The following is an 18399-nucleotide window of genomic DNA, read 5'->3' on the forward strand; positions in this document are numbered from 1 at the left end:
CCATGTGCAAAGTTAGTAGCGTGTGAACTCATTCTGGAAGTAACAGAAGCGGACAACAGTTTGATAGTTTGTCAGAGGTAAATCCCGTTTTTGCCACTAAAATTAGCAAGATTGAGAGGCCATGCGACTTTAATATTCTGGAAAGGCTGCAAGTACATCCTAAGAGAAGGAAATTTGTACCGAGTATAGAAAACAAGACTACATGCTTCTCCTCACAGGTGTGTAAATAACATGCCAGTCTATTAATGCTGGCATGGATACCCTTTAGAACTGTAATCTTAACTTATCACTCTCGCTGTCACATTTTAGAGCTTCAATTCTTGAGTTTCATATTCTGTTGTATGCAGCTGTTTGCACCAAGGCTGAGCTTTGTTTTTACCATTTCCATTTATGGCCGCCAGATGTTTGGAGACTTTTCTCAGAACATAGGAGGAGGGAAAAGATAATATTGCAACGTAGCTTTTGCTGGCGGTGAAGTGCGGGAAGCAATTTCGGTAAACGACAAGGGCAGCCTCAGCCTTTTATGAGCACCACAGATATTACATACGTGCATTCAGGGTCCACTTTTATAGGACAATATTCAGCGGTACTGGTCTTACAAATTCTCAATTTTAAAACAGGCCAGATTTAAGTCATATATTTTTTTCAAAAAATGTTTAAAAGGGTATGCTTTGGCACACAGAGGACACTGAAAATGTTGACATAATATATCAAATTGCACGTTCACAGCTCTCCGGAAAATAGTACAGACAAATGAACTGAATGTGGTTCTGCTTATTGTGTGTAATGTCGGTGAAGGTTTAACGAGCGTGCTGTCCAGGGCAAACACAGCAGAATCTAAAACCCATCTGCCGCAGGAGGGCGTGGACTGGAATCACAACCATAACAGAGGTGACCCTCTTCATACATACGATCTAATTTCAGCATTACAGAGAAGGTCAACCCTGAAGGAAAGAAGCAATTTGTTTGATCAGCTCGAACAACAGATAATGTTCAAGTCAGAAAAGTAAGTCATTGCAATTATAGCTATAAATCGAGTTCGGTTACTGGAAGCAAGCAGTCTAACAATCAAGATGGAAAGCTTTAGAAATGCCAGAAGTTTAAATAAAACAACCCACACAGAATAAATGTTCCATTTGATTGCCAACTGAGTCGTACATGTATTCTACACAACCACACGCTAAGTGCAAAATAACATAACCTGCTCCCACACAACACATTAAAATGTCCTTTCAAGTCACAAAAGTGCTCCGCACCTTTTAAAGCATAAAATTGTGACAGTGCAGTAATGCATAACACAAACATAAACCTCCCGAGGGAAAAAATCACATCATGTAGTTACACGCAGCATGTTCCAGAAACAGTTACCACCCGCACGAACAAGACTGAGGCAGGAGTAGGAGGGTGCTCTCTTAATGAGGACATTGTTTTGTTTGCGTTGTCAGTTTGAAGTCACTCAGAACCCCTCTTCAAAAAGGAAAATCTCCATATTTCAGTTACCCATCTATAATTTTAAATGTATTGCACTCAGAAGAGAAAGTACTATAAAGTAAATGGTGTGGGATGGGGCAGAGGTGGTGGGTGACTATGGACTATTTTATCATGGTATGCGACAACATTTTCCCTTGTGCATTCCTGTCCCTGACATACTTGTCAATGTTATTTAGCTTACACCAACCAAGAGGGCACCCGACCAGATCAGGCCCAGAGTACTCGGGCAACTTAACTTGGACATGGCTCTTCTCTCCGTTTTGAGGTTCCCAGTCATCCTATGTGAAGACATGGTGGCTGCCTGGAGGCAGAGATATTTTAACGCATGAGCTATCTTGGGAACTTGCATATTCTATGACAGAAGGCAAGTGGGAGTATCTCATCTCTACTAATCTATAATACAGAGGATTCTGTAATCCCTGTATAAACAGCAGCCACTAATTTCTATATAAATCAGCGACTTGCGACACTCCAAGTCGCCGATCATAAAGAAAACACATAAGAACCCTACTATTATAAGGTAATTACAGTTGAGTTCCCACGTGATAATAATGCCTGCTGACAGAGCCAGCAGGGGAGGTGAAAGGCAGGTCAGGCCACAGTACATAATTCAAGCGCCGTTTAAAGCAACTAATCAAATGTGGCATTTTTCTTCTGGTCTATTTTAATAGCTTACAATGACAAGCAGAGGGATTGTTTTTTTTTTGCACTACTTAGAGCATGGGTACTCACAAACTTTCTCTCGGGGGCCAAATTTACAGTGTGGTTTGTGGCCGAGGGCTGCACCGGTGGGGGCGGGGCAGTAGGGTGAGGGGGCGGGGCTAGAGCAAAAAAAAACTATGCCCATGAGGTTGAACACAGGCCCCTGCAGCGGACACCTTCGTCCACTGAGCCACCAGACCCGGTATACACACATCTCGCTCTCTATTTATCTCTCTCTATCTCTCTCTCTCTGTCTCCCTCCCTCTCTCCCTCCCTTTCTCTCCGTCTCCCTCCCTCCCTCGGTCTGTCTCGGTCTCCCTCCCTCTGTCACCCTCCCTCTGTCTGTCTCACTCACTCTGCTTGTCTCCCTCTTTCTCTCTGACTCCCTCCCTCCGTCTCAGTCCCTCCCTCCGTCTCAGTCCCTCCCTCCGTCTGCCTATCTCCCTGTCCGTCCCCCTCTGTCTCCCTCTGTTTCCCCCTCTCTCTCTCTCTGTCCCCCTCTCTCTCTCTGTCCCCCTCTCTCTCTCTGTCCCCCTCTCTCTCTCTGTCCCCCTCTGTCCCCCTCTCTCTCTGTATCTCCCTCCGTCTGTCTCTGTCTCCCTCCGTCTGTCTGTCTCTCTCCCTCCGTCTCCCTCTCTCTGTCCCCATCTGTCTCCCTCTGTCACCTCACCCGCTGCTGTCACACCCTGTGTCACCCTGGGCTGAGGCTGCTTCCCGGGCCACACAGCCACTGCCGCACCGAGTACTTCACAGGTCTTTTAAAGACCATTCACTTGTTAATGAGGCTTTGATGTATTTCACCTCTTCTTGGCGCCCCTGCATCTCCACTCAATCAGAGGGGAGATGCAGGGGCGCTAAGAAGAGGTGAAATACAACAAAGCCTCATTAACAAGTGAATGGTCTTTAAAAGAATCGCCCGGCCCCCATAGCTCGACGGTGTTTGCTGACAAGCACAGGTACGATGTCTGCAAGGTCCGCGGGCCGCCAAGGAAGGCTTGCTGGGCCGCTGGCGGCCCGCACTATGAGTACCCGTGACTTAGAGAGAAGAGCTAGAATCGTTCTGCATGTTTCTAAACCTTCTGAGCTACTGCAGCTTTTTTTTTTAACCAACTTGTATTGAAATGCCCAACAGGTTTTTTATGCGTTTTTCTTTGCACTAGAGGTTTTATTCTTATTCTCATTGTTGCAAACATGATCGCTCTTTCATATGAAAGAGCTACGCAACAAGCTTTTAAGTGGTTTGTGGGCAAGGTGATAGTGTGCTATGTATCATAAGGGATTAAGTACTTCTTGGTGTACATGATAAGAATATTAAAACGTAAAATCAGCTCTATAACCTTTCAAAGTGTCTCCAACCAGTTGATCGTGAGCTACTGGTAGCTCACAGACTCCTTCGGATTAACTCACGGCCTTGAGTTCATTTTTCACTCAGCACGGGGTCTCACATTTTCCTTTTAAAGTTAAGGGAAGTTTGTGTTCATTTTACAATGTTATCTTCCGACTGCAGGTAGCAGGGCCTGATAATGAGAAGTGCTGGAGTCGGATGACCCAGGGCACAGAGTGATGCACAGAGGTATTTAAATCTTAAATAAAAGTCCTTGTCAAATACACACTGGAGCAGGAGAACAAAATTATGTTTCTCAATGCTTTTAAATTGGAGAAAATTAAAATGAAGTCTTCACTTAACTATTAAGTTAACCCTTAATAAAATCCTATTTTCAAGTGCCGTATTTACAAACAGCAGACCTCTTGCTCACAGGGGCTGAGACACCGTGCCATATTTATAAAAGAAAAATACGGTTATTTTTTTTCAAATGGGAGAAATTAAAAATAGATAAAAATATTTTCTGAAACTGAGTCAATGTTTTTCTCCACTTTTGATTAAGCCGATTACATTTTTATATAGCACGTTTCTTCACATTAAATTCCTCCTATTTAAATGAATGGTTATATTTTTCTGTTGTAAATATAGCACGTCTACAGGGCATTTACACAAAGTAGGCAGCTTTCTCCCAGTGGCTGGCAGACAGTGTCATAGTGGGAGAAATGAAATGCAGGAAAATGTCCCATATTATTCATTATTAGATCTGCATTTTGTTTCTAGGCAACAGAAGGCCCCTTTGTTTCTAGGACTTGCCGGACAGAATCCGACAAGATTTTCATTTAGTGAACCCGCCACGCCTTCTGACATCAGGTGCCAGTTTCATCGAGAAGCAGAGTGGAGCAAAGTGAGCCGGTGAGTCCGGACTCTATGCTGGAGTGGAGCAAAGGGGACAGGCGAGTGTGCTCCGTGCTCCTGGGGAGAACCAGGCCAGAGTTTAGAGTCGGAAGCCCGAGGATTCAGTGTCGGGTGCCATGGCCTTCTCTGGTTCCCTAAATCTCTCTCAGCCCCATTGAGGTAGGGCTTAAATTGAGGAGTGCGAGCCAGCCATAGCACGCGGGTTGTCTGTATCCAACAGGAGTGTACTTCGTGGCGGATGCATTTGGTTTGGCCCTCGTAAAACTCTTCTGCCGGGTGCTGTATTCCCCCCCCTCATCGAGAAAGAGGCAGGCAGAGTATTGGTGATGCAAGGAGATGAGCTGGACATTACGATCTTGAGCTAAAGTGGCATTTTGGGGCATTTAGTGTACAGTGAAGGCTTATTATTAAAATTATTATTAAAAATTTTTATAGAGCGCGTAGTCACCCGGAGGTATCCCAGCGCTAAGAACCCTACCTCTACAGGTCAGAGGGCCGGGAAAGGAGGGGGGTAAGGGAGGGGAGGGGGGGGGGGGGGGGTAGGAGATCGGGGTTCCGGAAGAGCAAGTTGCTTTTAGGGAAAAAGGTGGGTTTTCAACCGCTTCCTGAAGCGTAGGTAATGTGGTTCAATTCTCAGGTCGCGGGGGAGTGCATTCCAGAGGCGGGCGGTGTGGACTGAGAAACGTCTTCCGCCTGAACGTGCCTTCTTAAATCTGGGAGTGATGATGAGATTCTCCTTGTCAGAACGGAGGGATCTAGAGGATTTATAAGGTTTGATAAATTTTCTGAGAATAGGGGGGCCTTGATTTTGTAGCAGTTTGTGGGCTAGGCACAGGGCCTTAAATTTGACCCGCTCCCTAATTGGGAGCCAGTGAAGGAGTTTTAGTGCTGGTTTGGCCGAGGCTCTGGCAGGAGTATTAGTGAGAATCCTTGCGGCGACATTCTGAATTCTCTGAAGCTTGTTCATTGTTGCTTCAGGGGCGCCCAAGTAGATCACATTGCTATAATCAAGCCTAGAGAGAATCAGGCCTTGAATTAGCAATTTTTGCGAGTTAGGGGGCAAGAGGGGCAGGATCTTCCTCAGTTATTTCAAGAGCCCGAAGCACGTCCCGGCTACTTTTTTTGCTTGCGTGGTGAACGAAAGGTCTGTATCGAGCCACACGCCTAAGCTTTTTACTTCTTGTTTAGGGTCAGGTGGGGGACCCAGACATCCTGGCCAGATGTTCGGGGAGAGAGTGGGTCCTTTCTGGCCAAGGAGGAGAACGTCAGTCTTTGCTCCGTTCAGTTTTAAGGCTGAACTGTTCATCCAGCGTTGAACCTGCGTAAGGCAGTTAGATAAATCTGCTGGTTGTTGGCTGGGATGGGATAATGACACAACTAATTGTGTGTCGTCAGCATAGCTGACGACGCTCACTCCGAACGGGGTGATAACCTCCTCCAATTGGGCCATGTAGATATTGAATAATGTGGGGCTCAGGGAGGAGCCTTGAGGCACGCCACATTGGAGGGGAGTTTCGGAGGAGCAGGTGTTGTTTTCCCAGACCTGGAAGGTGCGCTGGGCCAGAAAGGATGACAGCCAGGATAGGGCGGAGCCTTCCACACCGACTCTCTTGAGCCGCTTAATGAGAAGTTGGTGGTTGATGGTATCGAAGGCCGCACTCAGGTCGAGGAGGATCACTGCCACCGAGGGCCACCCTGAAGGTGCGGAGACGGCTGACTTTTGGTTGGTGCAGCTTGTGCCTCATGGTAGGGAGCCTGCACTCTGCACACATTTTTATCTTTTGCTAGATATTGCTAACCTTCTGCTCGTCATTTGGATGCCTGGACCTAGTCTCTCTTGCTGCCTGCTGGTTTTGCCCACCTTTATTTTATTACTTCTATCTCTGCTAGATTGGTTATCACTGCTCAACCTGCTGGATATTGTTAAAAACAATTCTTCAAATTCGACCTCGGGGATGAGCGTTGTGTGGTTATTGGTGCCTTGGCATGAAACATTATATATATATATATACACATACATACATACACACATATACACATACACACATAGAAATACCAAAATATTGAAAGTTTAATACCGAGAGGGGTGCAGTAGGGTGGTTGTTCGAGTGGCCACAATGGGTTAAGCTCTCCCTCACAGAGACAGCCATGCTAGGTCAGGGTGCAGTCTGTGAGCTCAGTGTTCACAACCCTTCCTACCTTGTGTCTTGTTCCTACCACCTCAAACAGTTAGTGCACCAGGACTCCAAGACCACTAAGTTCACCTAGCAAGTTTCTAAGCTAGTCAGACTATTGTTGAACTCAATTAATTACGGATAGGGCAGGCGTAGATTCTTTAGAGTTGGCCTACTTTACTTCAGGACGTCAACAATGCCAACAAGGTGTTTGCATACTGATCGTTTAATTTCAACCTCTGGCTACACTGCTACATCCTTTAATTCTCCCACACTTTTAAAAACAAAAAAACTATTCCGCATAAGAAGCCAGGTTGAACCTGTTTCCGTTATGAATTGTTACTGGATCCTGGGATGGTATACCTAGGAATGGGAGACTTAGTGACCTTTGTTTGAACTATGTTCAAGATTCAAATCATGTGACATTAGTTTGTTCTTTCCTACATTCCTTATGATGTCAACTGCACTGTAAAGCCTAACTGATTCGTTGTACATTTACACTTTATCTGTCTTTGGAAATTTATTTAAAAGTAGAGCATGGTACTAAGCTGAGTGGCTTCATCTTTTATTTTATATACTTTTTGATGTATTTAATGCTCTTTGCATAATTTTTCATCGTATTTATGTGGACCTCTTTAATTTCCAAAACATAATAAAAACAATTGAAGCACAAAAACAGGAGGCCCAAAAACATTTATCCATGGTGGTGTCATGAATAGGCTGGCAATTACCAGGCCTCCATAAACTTCTACTCCATTTCCAATAACAAATCAGAATTTTCAATTTTGTCACAGCTCAGGACAATACAGACTATCGTTACACATACATCCAAGATGGACAAAATGAGTACCAGAGGGAGAGAGAGGAAATACTCATGCTTGCACCAACAACTCAATTGCTGATGTGCTCTATTAAACTTACTACTATTCTAAATGTCACTGGGTATTGTACAAGATGCACAAAAATAAACAAGCAGTGGCAAATCCAAACAGCCTACACTTGGCACCTGTATTCTTTTTCGCAAACATCAAACAGACATCGATATGTGAAAACAATTCAAAAGAAATTAAAAATTAAAGTTTGAAGCCAGTGTGTATGTTTAGCAAAAAAAATGCCCCGTTGCAAAATCCATTTTAGAAAATTAATTAATAGCAGACACTGACATACTGTCCCGAGCACTGAAAAGGGCTACTTGCTGGTGAATCTGCACATGTGCAAACAAGTGCACAAGCAACATGCTGTTACAGTGAAGAGAGTCACTGACTGAAGTGGGCTGACTCACTGCCCCATGATAAGCTATAGTGGTAAGAAATAAAATGGGAAGAATATTTGAACAAGCATTGGCAATGCCAATAGATCACCTGATGAATGCACTGTCAAGCCAGATCTAAAAATCTATGTAGGTAATGACTGCCCTCCTTCCATCTGTGCAGGTGCCAGAGAAAAACACCATAAATTATCTACCCATTCCAGACACTTTAATAGCACTGCAATATCGCGTGTGACCCTGAACGTTCAACCTCAGGCAGGTGAATAAATAAATTAACAGAATGATCATGGGTGCATGGAGGGCAAACACTTTTGTGGAAGCACACAACTTTTGTCCAAACAAAACATGTACTCCTGGCTCCCAACACGTGGGTGGAGCCAAAGTCCCTCTCTAGTGGAATAGGTACGCTGTTAAACCAGATCATAAAAAATAATACACGAAGGCGACTGGCCGAATTTTTATTAGGATTTTTGAGAGACACGAGACAGCAAAACCTCGAGGTCGCGGCCTCAGGCCAGGCGTAAATCAGAACTACTGCTCTCATTCCATGTCTCTAAAGCGTCCAGACCTCCAGAGGTACGGAGTACTTTGAATGAATTATTCATGTCCTTTCTCGAGAGCACTGAAGCTCGGCATGTGTCATAAAATACCCGTGCGCAGGCGGGAAGACAGCGAGCTGTGCTTACCGGGCCAGACAGTTTACAGGAGAAGTAGGCAACCGCCTACGGGGAAAGTATTATTTTTAGGGCTTCCCTCAAAGCGGAGGTATAATTAATTACATGAGACGTGCAAGCAAACATTATCAAAACGGTGATGGCGGACATTGAGAATTAGCATTTACCGAGTACAATAATGGAGAGAAGCGTGTCCCAGAATCTTGCACATGTATTAAACGTCTAGTATCAGTACAAAGACGTCCAATGAGTGCCGACCACATACAAGGAGCCCGTTCTACACACCTCAAGGTGACTGGACTTAAAGTAAGCCGGTATTCCCTCGTCCCACCACAATTCTTGAAATGCTCAGGTTGGACTGAATACAATAACAGCACTGTTTTTGTGGCTTCCAGTTTTTGACAGATGCAACACCAGCAAAGACGACAGTCACTTTTCCATGCTTTATTATTGTTATAATCCCACAAGCTCGGACCTACTCAGTGTCAAAACTCTCTCAAACACAATTAGTGACACAATGCCTGTCGTACACCTTGTCACATGTTCAGCACCCACTCTCACAGCTAGACTGTAGCACAATAGTCCTCTCACACATTAAGGGACAGACTGCGCGCACACACACCCTCCTCCCTCTACACTCACGCAGTTATACAGTGCTCTTTACTCACATCCAGGCAATGTAACCAGTCCAGTTTAAATGCCGAAGCACATCTCACACGCCTAGAAAGCAACGCCGTTCCTGGCTCCTATTTGGCCACACTGCCTCTCTCACGCACGCACCTAGTGTTCTGTTAACCCCTCCTGCATAAGTTCCCAACATCACGCTGCCCACCCCCCAACCTGTTTTGTCACACGGCCTTTCTCCCACAACTACACGGTATCACATTGATACTTTGTTAACCCACAGCTTGATCTACCACCGTCACATGTTCTCTCACAGATCTCTTCAGAATCAGTCTTGTCACATTGCCCCACACCAATATCTACTAGAGCACTTTACGCTCCCCTGCTGCTTCACACTACTACACTCTATACCTATCCAGAATCACCTTTTCACAGACCATCAAGCAGATACATAACCAGCATCATACATTGAGACCACGTACACATTGGTCGCTGTACTGCTCCCTCACAGGGCTCGAGCATCGTAGGATAACCCTACTGCAATAGGTGTACCTATACAAGTACACGTTCTTGAATGTGATCTTATTTATAAAGATAACCAATGTAGTCACCACTCTGAAACCCATCACTGTACACTGCACTCATGCTTTCTCAACTAGCATCACATTCCCCACGGCACACAACTACCCAACACTGTTCCTTCACACAGCTTCACGCAATCCCCTGATGCAAACACAGTGCCACAGACTCTCGCACCTAGACTGTAATTGCAGATCAAACACCATACCTACTTTGCAGACCTACCTGGTATTCTACAATTCCCTTTGCACATGGTAATCAGGTCAGGTCTCCTTAGAATCCATCGCAAAATGCTGTGCAACTCTACCTCACTGCAAGGTTATGCCTGCTATTTTCTCTATCCCCTTTGTTGTATTGATAGATGTGAAAGGAGTGATGCTCTATTGTTACCCGCATACTGTCATTCTACCAGCAGATCATACGTTGTACACTTACCAAAGGTCAGATTCGACCTTCTAAACCAATCAAGTTGAACTGTACCATACATATCTACAGGGCACAAGTCCTAAAAAAAGAAGTGGGGGGACGCTCCAAGTTAGGTGGTGTCACCGGAAGTGACCTCACAGCCGGAAGTGACGTCACGAGATGGAGTCCCCGCTAATTAACAAAGGTTAGAAGGCGATGGGGGCAGGTTCAAAGGGCAAAGGAGAATGTTTACGTTGGAATTAGTCACCATATTGACACTCAAAGGAGCGGGGAAATTAAAGATGCGCTTGTTCGGTGCGTATTTATTGCCCACAGTAAATTTGCCGGTCTCCGTCTGAAATGCATAAACACATACTGACCTTTTCTAATATACGGCCACGAGCGCCCGTCTGTCATACTGAACGGCTCCATCAACATGAAACAACTTAAAGAGCTCTGTTCGCCCTCTCTCGACAATAGAAGGTTAGGTTTGGTGAGTGCTGAGCGCGCGCGCAGGCTCGGGTACCGGCTCCATCTTTTGGGCAGGGTGGACGGCGTCCACCCGGTAAAAACCCGGTAAAATAAGTGGGGGGACGCCGTCCACCCGCGTGGTACCCCGACTCGAGCCCTGCATATCTATCTACTCAATACATTCTCCTATGCATACAAATCAAGACCACCACAAACCAGTGTGTAAAGCTACAATTATAAACTAAAGACTAAACACACAAAGCATGTTGCTGCACACACAACCATGCAAACATACACACTATAATCCACACAAGCAAATACAGTAGTCAGCTGTGACCTACTCACCTTATGAACCAGAAACCCAGAGAGTAAGGCAACGTAGAGGTGGAAACATTGTATAGAGGAAATACGCAACAGCAACAGATTTAGGTGCAGAGTCAAAGCAGGGTGTAGGCAGAGTTGTGTAAGTGAGGTGCACAAGAGGAGTGCATGGGTGGTATCCTCATTCAGTTAATATAAATGCAGGAGTTGATGGGTGAAAACGACATGTGTAAGAGGAAGAGCTAAGGGGATGACCATGATGTATGGAACGGACACATGGTAGAACCATGGAGTGGGTGGATTCTGTGAGTGCAAGTGTGGAATGAGGGTGCAGAAGCCAGGTGCATATGGTTTGAACAAGAGGCAAACGTTCAGTAAAGGGGCAGGAGCAGCAAATTCGGTGGTATGCAAGGGATTTCATTTCCATTGCAGTATATCTAAATCGCTGTTACCCAAGTTTTAGATATGTAAATTCTAACAAAAACATATCAAAATAAAAAAAAGTCACTCAATACACAGCATGTCATAGAAAGAACTAGAAGACCTAAACACATGCTTCATTACTGAAATCAAAACCTGAACAGGAGGCATAAGGAATACCGTATGGAGCCAGAAGGCCACGCAAACCATGGATCTCAAGTTCTAAAGGTACCCCATGGGAGCAGCAGCTACCCAAACCTTGAAGGTTGGGTACTGTGCATTATCCCCCCCACACACACTCCTTAAATATATCCAAATGTGCAGATAGCACAAGAACATTGCTGATTCCAAATATCTTCACTACTAGCAAGCCATTCCAAAAACTGTTAGAGGTACATACCAGGAGCAAAAATTGGACTCCCCACACAATATTTGGGTAATTTACTTAAAACAGCCATCAAATAAATGTTATACCTCATTTTGTATCCCATAGCTAATGACAAGGAAACTGAAGAACCAACAATACTGCATTATTGTCAGGAATATAGGGGGGAAACGATAATAAAACATAGATTTGGCTACTACATGAGGGTCATAAATGATAGAAGACACAAATAAAAAAAACATTCTGTAAAAGTAACACACTGTTTGACAATGGAGATGAAACTTGAAAACTGCCTGTTCATAATTCTAAAAACGAGCCCACAGCTTGCCTTAACCCAACAGACGACGAGATACCACATAAAACAGTCTCTGCAATACTGCTGAGAAAGTACAATGTGCGCAATCCTAAAGTGAATGTCACCCATCAAGCACAAGTTAATATAACATGTATTATCCTTCTGCAGTTATTTCCAGTCATACAGCGCCTGCACGGAAACCACGTTGCCGCCAAATACAAGTCGAAACAACAGATGGCACCTCCGAACAGTCTCACTCACGTAAGTAGCATATCACTTATATAATGCCTGTCTTATGCAGGCGGTCTACAAGCTACCTGTCACTACTGGGGCACAGGTTAGCAAGAAGCACAGTACAGACCTCCGGGTGTGGGTACGGTAAATAAGGGAAACACGAGAGCCACAAAGACTGCTATGTACCGCACACCATCAGGCAGTGTGCATGACCAGCGATCACAACCCCTCAGACACACCACAAACAGGAGACGGGGAATCCCTGCACGCTCACCTGTTGCTCGCACTCCGGACAGGATTTCGTGGCCATCTTCACTTCCTAACCTCAACCCAAACACAAGCCATAGTCTCTAATCTCCACCTTTGCATGCACATTTCGGCCCGCCCCTTCTCAGCAACCACTTCCCCTGACTCCACCCCGTTGCGCATGCGCTGTACGGCTGCGCTGCCTGCGAGCCAGACACTCCGCCCCATGCCAACAGCGCACTGCGTCGCGTCTTTTCTTTACGTAGCGAAGGTACGGTGAAGCGCGCGATAAACCAACTTGTGTGACTAGCGCGCGATAAACCAACTTGTGTGACTATAAGAAAACAGAGCTAATTCTGGTCATACCCAGACGATGACGTTCCGGAGTAGGCTCGTCCGTAGAGGTGCAAAGTGGGTTGTCCGGACAGAAAATAGCGAGGTGGGCGGAGTTCACCTACCCAGCCAATAGAATGACAAGCCGTGCTGGAGCACCTCCCCCTCATAGAAAGTACGAAAATGGCGGTCTCCCGGGTGCCTATTTTTAAACAGCGTTTGTAAGAAGATGGCGGTTACAATTGCTCAAGCTATAGTTTAAATTCAGAATTTCTTTGCATTATGTCTTTTAAGTTGAACTGTAAAGGTTTGCAGAATGCATAGCTGCTAAGTCATACGTTTTCGTATGTGTGACATATCCATGTGTGCAGAGTTTTCTGTGTGACATTGCAAGACCTCATGTGTGACACTTTGAGTGGCACTTTATTTTGAGTCAAACCACCCCGCTGTGTAAAGAAATTATTTTTAGAAATTACTTTCTTTTCACAAATGTAATGGCCTAAAGGGGCCTTGAAGAGCTACAACAGTCCAGAAAAGTAAACAAAATTCATAGCTATTGCATCAAGAATTATCAGTTCTGTTAAGGACACCGAGGTGAGGATTATGCTTCTCAAACTTTACTACGTAAATATAGAAGCCTATGAATAAAACATATTCACAAACTACATTTCCCATTTATAATTTATACAGTGTTACAGCTCTCTGTAGTACCGTTGGATCGTGTGCAGTAAGACCCTTGTGGTCCTAGGTGGACCCCTTACGAAGTTACATAATCAGTTGGGAGGTATTTGGGTGTGGTCAATAAAGTCTATGACGCAGTGTGTTCAGTTAACAGTTGCATGCCGAAGAATAAAGACATTTATTACAGAACTCCCATGTGTGGCGTAGTCATTTGCGTGCTCCAGAGTTGGGGTGGATGCTACACTCTCGTCCACAAGTCAGCTATCACGTCCCCCTTAAATACTTAAGACATCATGTTTATGGCTCTTTCTTCACAATCATTTGTAGACCCGAACAACTGAACGTAGTGTATGCCATGAAGCAAGAACAACTTAAGTCTTAGTATCAAAAACGAAGTCCAGATTCCAGAATCCCAACACTCTTGCGTGACAGCCTGCACGCGTCCCTTTTGTCGTCAACATGAAGACAATTCCTGCCTCTGTTCTGCTCCTGAAAATGAACAACTCAAGTTGTAAGGATTGCTTGAACACTATCCTCAATATATGGCAGGGAAAAAATATTGATCAAAGACAATAATACTTACATTATGTAGGCAATAGTACATCATAAAACAATTAAGTTGCACTATTGCTCAGCTCTTTGTCCATAGTAGAATTGAAATTTCTTGGTGCTATAGCTAGAATATTTTTAATTCTATGTCGGGGCCGGAGGCTTCTGATTATGCTTGTTTAAAGCTGACCCACAACAACTGAAGCAGCAACCCCAATTGCTTTCTGATAAAAAAAATTAAAAGTTGACTTGGCTGACCAATCTGCCATTCTCATAATATCTTTGTTGTAATAAGGATGTCTCGTAGTCCATGTATATTAAGCAGGTAGATTTATTCTGGATAGATGTTACAATGTAGATCCCACCAGGAGCAGCCTTCCTGCTGCTCAGCCCATCCTCTAAATGACTCTCACTCACCAACTTTCTAAAGCCACCTCTCACACCAACATTCCACACCACAGTCACTCTGGCTGAGCAGCAGGTATAATACATCTCCTTTCTTTATACAAAACACATAGGAACTCTAGAAAGAATGTCATAAAAAACTAATGCATACAAAGGAGACATTAGAACTAATGCATGCAAAAGAATAGCATTAGAACACTTGCAAGCACATAAGCAATGCAACAAAGGACTAATGCAAACGCATAAAAATACAGATGAAAACATTTCACGCAAAAGAAAGAGAAAGAGGAAAAGACGTCCAGTTCCAGGGTAGATTAGTTAAGTAGGTTTATTAGGTAAGATGTTATGAAGAGCCTCACCAGGAGCAGTCTTCCTGCTGCTCAGCACATCCCCCAACTGACTCTCTCACTCACCAACATTCCAAAGCCACCTCTCACACCAACATTCCACACCACAGTCACCCTGGCTGAGCAGCAGGTATAACAATCTTCCAAGCTGGAACCCAATGCATATAACTTAGATGCCATAGCTCATCTCACTGAAAGAAGGAAACATCAATTCCAGATTCAGCCAGTAACCAACAAACCCCTCTAAGGATAGTCGCTGAGGACACTGGTGAAAGCGGTTTCTGCAAAGCAATCAATAGCTGTCCAGAAGAATCCTATTTAGGTTCTCTGGTAGCTCATTCATACATCTTCAGGCATTGAACTACACACAACTTATTAGAATCCGGAAATGCTTGATCCTGTGGAATTAGTTTTGGTAGGTTAGTAACTGTAAATTAAACAGCATTCGGAGAGTATATTCTACCTGCTATATCTAGTGCGTGAGCATCAATCACCCTGCTACAGGAAATTTGTCATAATAACATGGCCAATTTTGCCAACAGTTCTTTTTATAGATAAATCATTATTATCCAGCCATCTAGCCAAAAATCACAACAGGACATTCACATCCCAGAGAGTGTCATACTTAGCCTTAGGTGGATTCAACCTTGGAATTCCACTCATTAACATTAACTTGGAATTCCACTCATTAACCAGTTGAGATGAAAGAATTAAAATTATGTTCGAACCTGTAACCAATCATTGTGCACGAGGGCCTGCATCTTGTCATGGATGAGGCCCAAACTCCATTGAAAAAGAAACCTCCTTCAACCCACAATAAACAATAATGGACAAGGCCACCAATCAGTTGCCCTAATAAGTCACAGGAGCATTTGACTCTGCTGTGCCCTGCGTGGCTGGAAAGGGAGGTGTGCAAAGGACCAGCCCTAAATGTCTTACTGTCATGATGTGTTTATGGGTATTTTTCAAATGTGTCATTACAAAAGACAGCGTTCCTGAGACAATCTGTTTTCTTCAGTTGTGGACCCTTCAACCCTGACATGGCAATACGTCTTTTGGCCAAAAGTAATAACAGTGAAGTTAATCTACGATAATACCTTGGCATATCTGCCACATATGCCCGCAGCGCAACCAAAGTGTCCTGAGCGAGGGGCAATGATATGATTTGGCAACTAGTTAACAGTTCCTCTTTCCAGAAGGCATATATCTGTGTTTGTATTTATGACAAGTGAAATAATCAGTATGAACATCTGGGACAGGCAGGGACAGAACTGAGATCAAATTAGTAAGCCTGAGTGTATTATATTTGTGAAAGGAACTTACATTTTAAGAGTTTGTGCCTGTGGTTAGGGAGAAAGAAACAGTTTGAGCACAGCAAAGTTTCCAACAGTTATCACACAGCGCCATGCCCAAGCCTTTATCCCAAGCTGCCTATGCCAGGTGAGTGGCATCAAACATAAATAAGATGAAAAGTGCATTTGAGTTTTGGATACCCAGTAAAGGGTTGTGGGTGTTCGTATAACCCTTGTGAGAGGTGTGATTTCTAGAGCTTCATCAGAGAATGTGGGGTGCCCAAGCTTGCAAAGTATGTTTCATCCTAAAGTAGATAAGTGTCATCAGAAAGGTGGCAACATGGCCCTCATAGAACTGAGTGAGTGTAATGAATGTACCGTTCAAGCAGAGATGTTACACTAGAGTGTATTCCATCTTGCCTCCGGTCTTTATAACTAGCTTTTCCCCTGTCAGAAGGAGAACAGGGTTTTCCAGGAATGGCATGCCTGGACAGTACAATGTAGTGAGTCCTGCCTTTCTACCCATTTCACTTCATGCCCAAGTTGTACACTTGTATATTTGTTATAATGTCATGGAAAGAGACATATGGCATGCCAAGGCTGCCCACAACATTCCAGATTCTAATTGGGCTTCCTTGATGAGATGAGGCAGACGCTGATGTGGATGGTACCAGTAGGTTGCAAATTGTTCCTGTGTAGTGAAATAACACTTTTTGACATTCGGGACAGAGAAGCCTCCACTCTCATATGGAGGTATATTGATTGACCAACATGCACACAGCTGGCCTCCCACACAGACCAGCTAGAAGATCAACTTGCATAATCTTGTTAAGAAGGTATTAAAGAGGGGCATCAGGATGTTATTGAATGACTAGAGGAATTTAGGTAGCACCCTCGTTTCGATTATGGCTCATCTGCTTGCAGTGACCAAGGAGAGCTTAATCCAACATTCAACACACTGAGGCTTCAGTTTCAGGGTCATAGTGGTCAGCCAGTATCGTGCCCTTGTTTCTTTGTATGTAAATCAAAATTGTGTGCCAACGAATCAGGCAGCCCAATTACATTAACTGTAAGTGGATGTGTTTCTGATTTGTTCTTCTTAATTTTAATACCCGAAAACTTACTAAACTGACAGATTTGATCTATGATTACTGATAGTTTGGAGCCAGTGTTCTCAACATAAAGCAGTATGGTCCTATCCTTCGTACATGTAATTTACTATTTGTTATTTGCGATGAATGATGACTCGCAAATATTGAATCAGTAAATCATACGTTAGAAAAGTTAGTTTTCCCAAATAGCGATTTCTTCAGATACACAAATATAGAATCGCTATATGGAATTGCGTATCAGAAGTAGTCGTAAATAGAGAATCGCAAATACCAAATGTCACACAGACTGCATTTGATGACCTCATAATCAAGAACCCGGGAAGTAAGTTACCTGTCTAACATTGCTTGGTTAGCACTTTGAAGACACATATCTCTGTGGACCAAGAGAATATTGGAGAGTTGTTAAAATGCCCAGCTAGGACAAAGGCAAGAATGATGGAGGGCACAAACAAAAACAGACGTTTTCTGATGTTGAATTGGAGATTTTGGTAGAAGAATGTGTTATGCCACTCACCTGGCTTTTGTCCGCAGAAACGATGCTGGACCTCCTATCTCTCCCAGGGTGGCGTCTCATCAGGGAATTGTAACCATGAATCAACTGCCACCCCAGAAAGGAAGGGGGGTTTGGACAAAATAACAAACAGAGATACTTGCGTGCCTTCGAGCTCAGCCATCGTCTTCTTGAAGTCCTACGTACATCTCGTCCTAGTCATGGAGAGCATCATCGTTATATGTGTATAATGTAGTGCGCCATAGGTTATTCAATAAATGAGAAGTCATTAAATATTCCCTACCACTTTTGACATGTGTACTAACAGTCACCTACACGATAATGAATCTATTGCTGCATACACTTAAAATAATCAACTGTGACCCTTGGAGTTGCTGCACTCCCGGCAGAACCTATATTGTGTCTTCACATCACACACTAAGGTACACCTTGTTTGCTCAACACTAGGGACAAGGTGTGCACGAGTGTGCTTTTGGATTCACAAACTACAGTACAATAAAAGATGGCACATAAGATTGTCATTGGGTGTCAATACCGAGGCCTCGGTATGCGCGTTAAATAATACCCACAATATCTCAATGTTCAAGAGTTGTCCTGTTTTCTGAATTTCAGCATCCTAAAAACAAGTCTTTGGTTGAC

General features: G+C 44.0%; 1 protein-coding gene and 1 long non-coding RNA gene across 2 annotated transcripts in view; one reads left to right on the forward strand and one right to left on the reverse strand.

The window, feature by feature from the left end:
- HDIP1 (HDAC and MIER1 interacting protein 1) overlaps positions 1-12715 on the reverse strand; it is a 77348-nt gene extending 64633 nt beyond the window's left edge. Inside the window, exon 1 of the mRNA XM_085637585.1 lies at positions 12559-12715. Within this exon, the coding sequence (XP_085493711.1) occupies positions 12559-12594 (36 nt within the window). The 5' untranslated portion in view covers positions 12595-12715. The remainder of the gene's footprint in view (positions 1-12558) is intronic.
- LOC146776100 (uncharacterized) overlaps positions 12611-18399 on the forward strand; it is a 94659-nt gene continuing 88870 nt past the window's right edge. Inside the window, exon 1 of the long non-coding RNA XR_014971984.1 lies at positions 12611-12801. This is a non-coding gene — a long non-coding RNA (uncharacterized LOC146776100). The remainder of the gene's footprint in view (positions 12802-18399) is intronic.

This window comes from Triturus cristatus, chromosome 12 (genome assembly GCF_964204655.1).
Source record: "Triturus cristatus chromosome 12, aTriCri1.1, whole genome shotgun sequence".
NCBI lineage: Eukaryota > Metazoa > Chordata > Amphibia > Caudata > Salamandridae > Triturus > Triturus cristatus.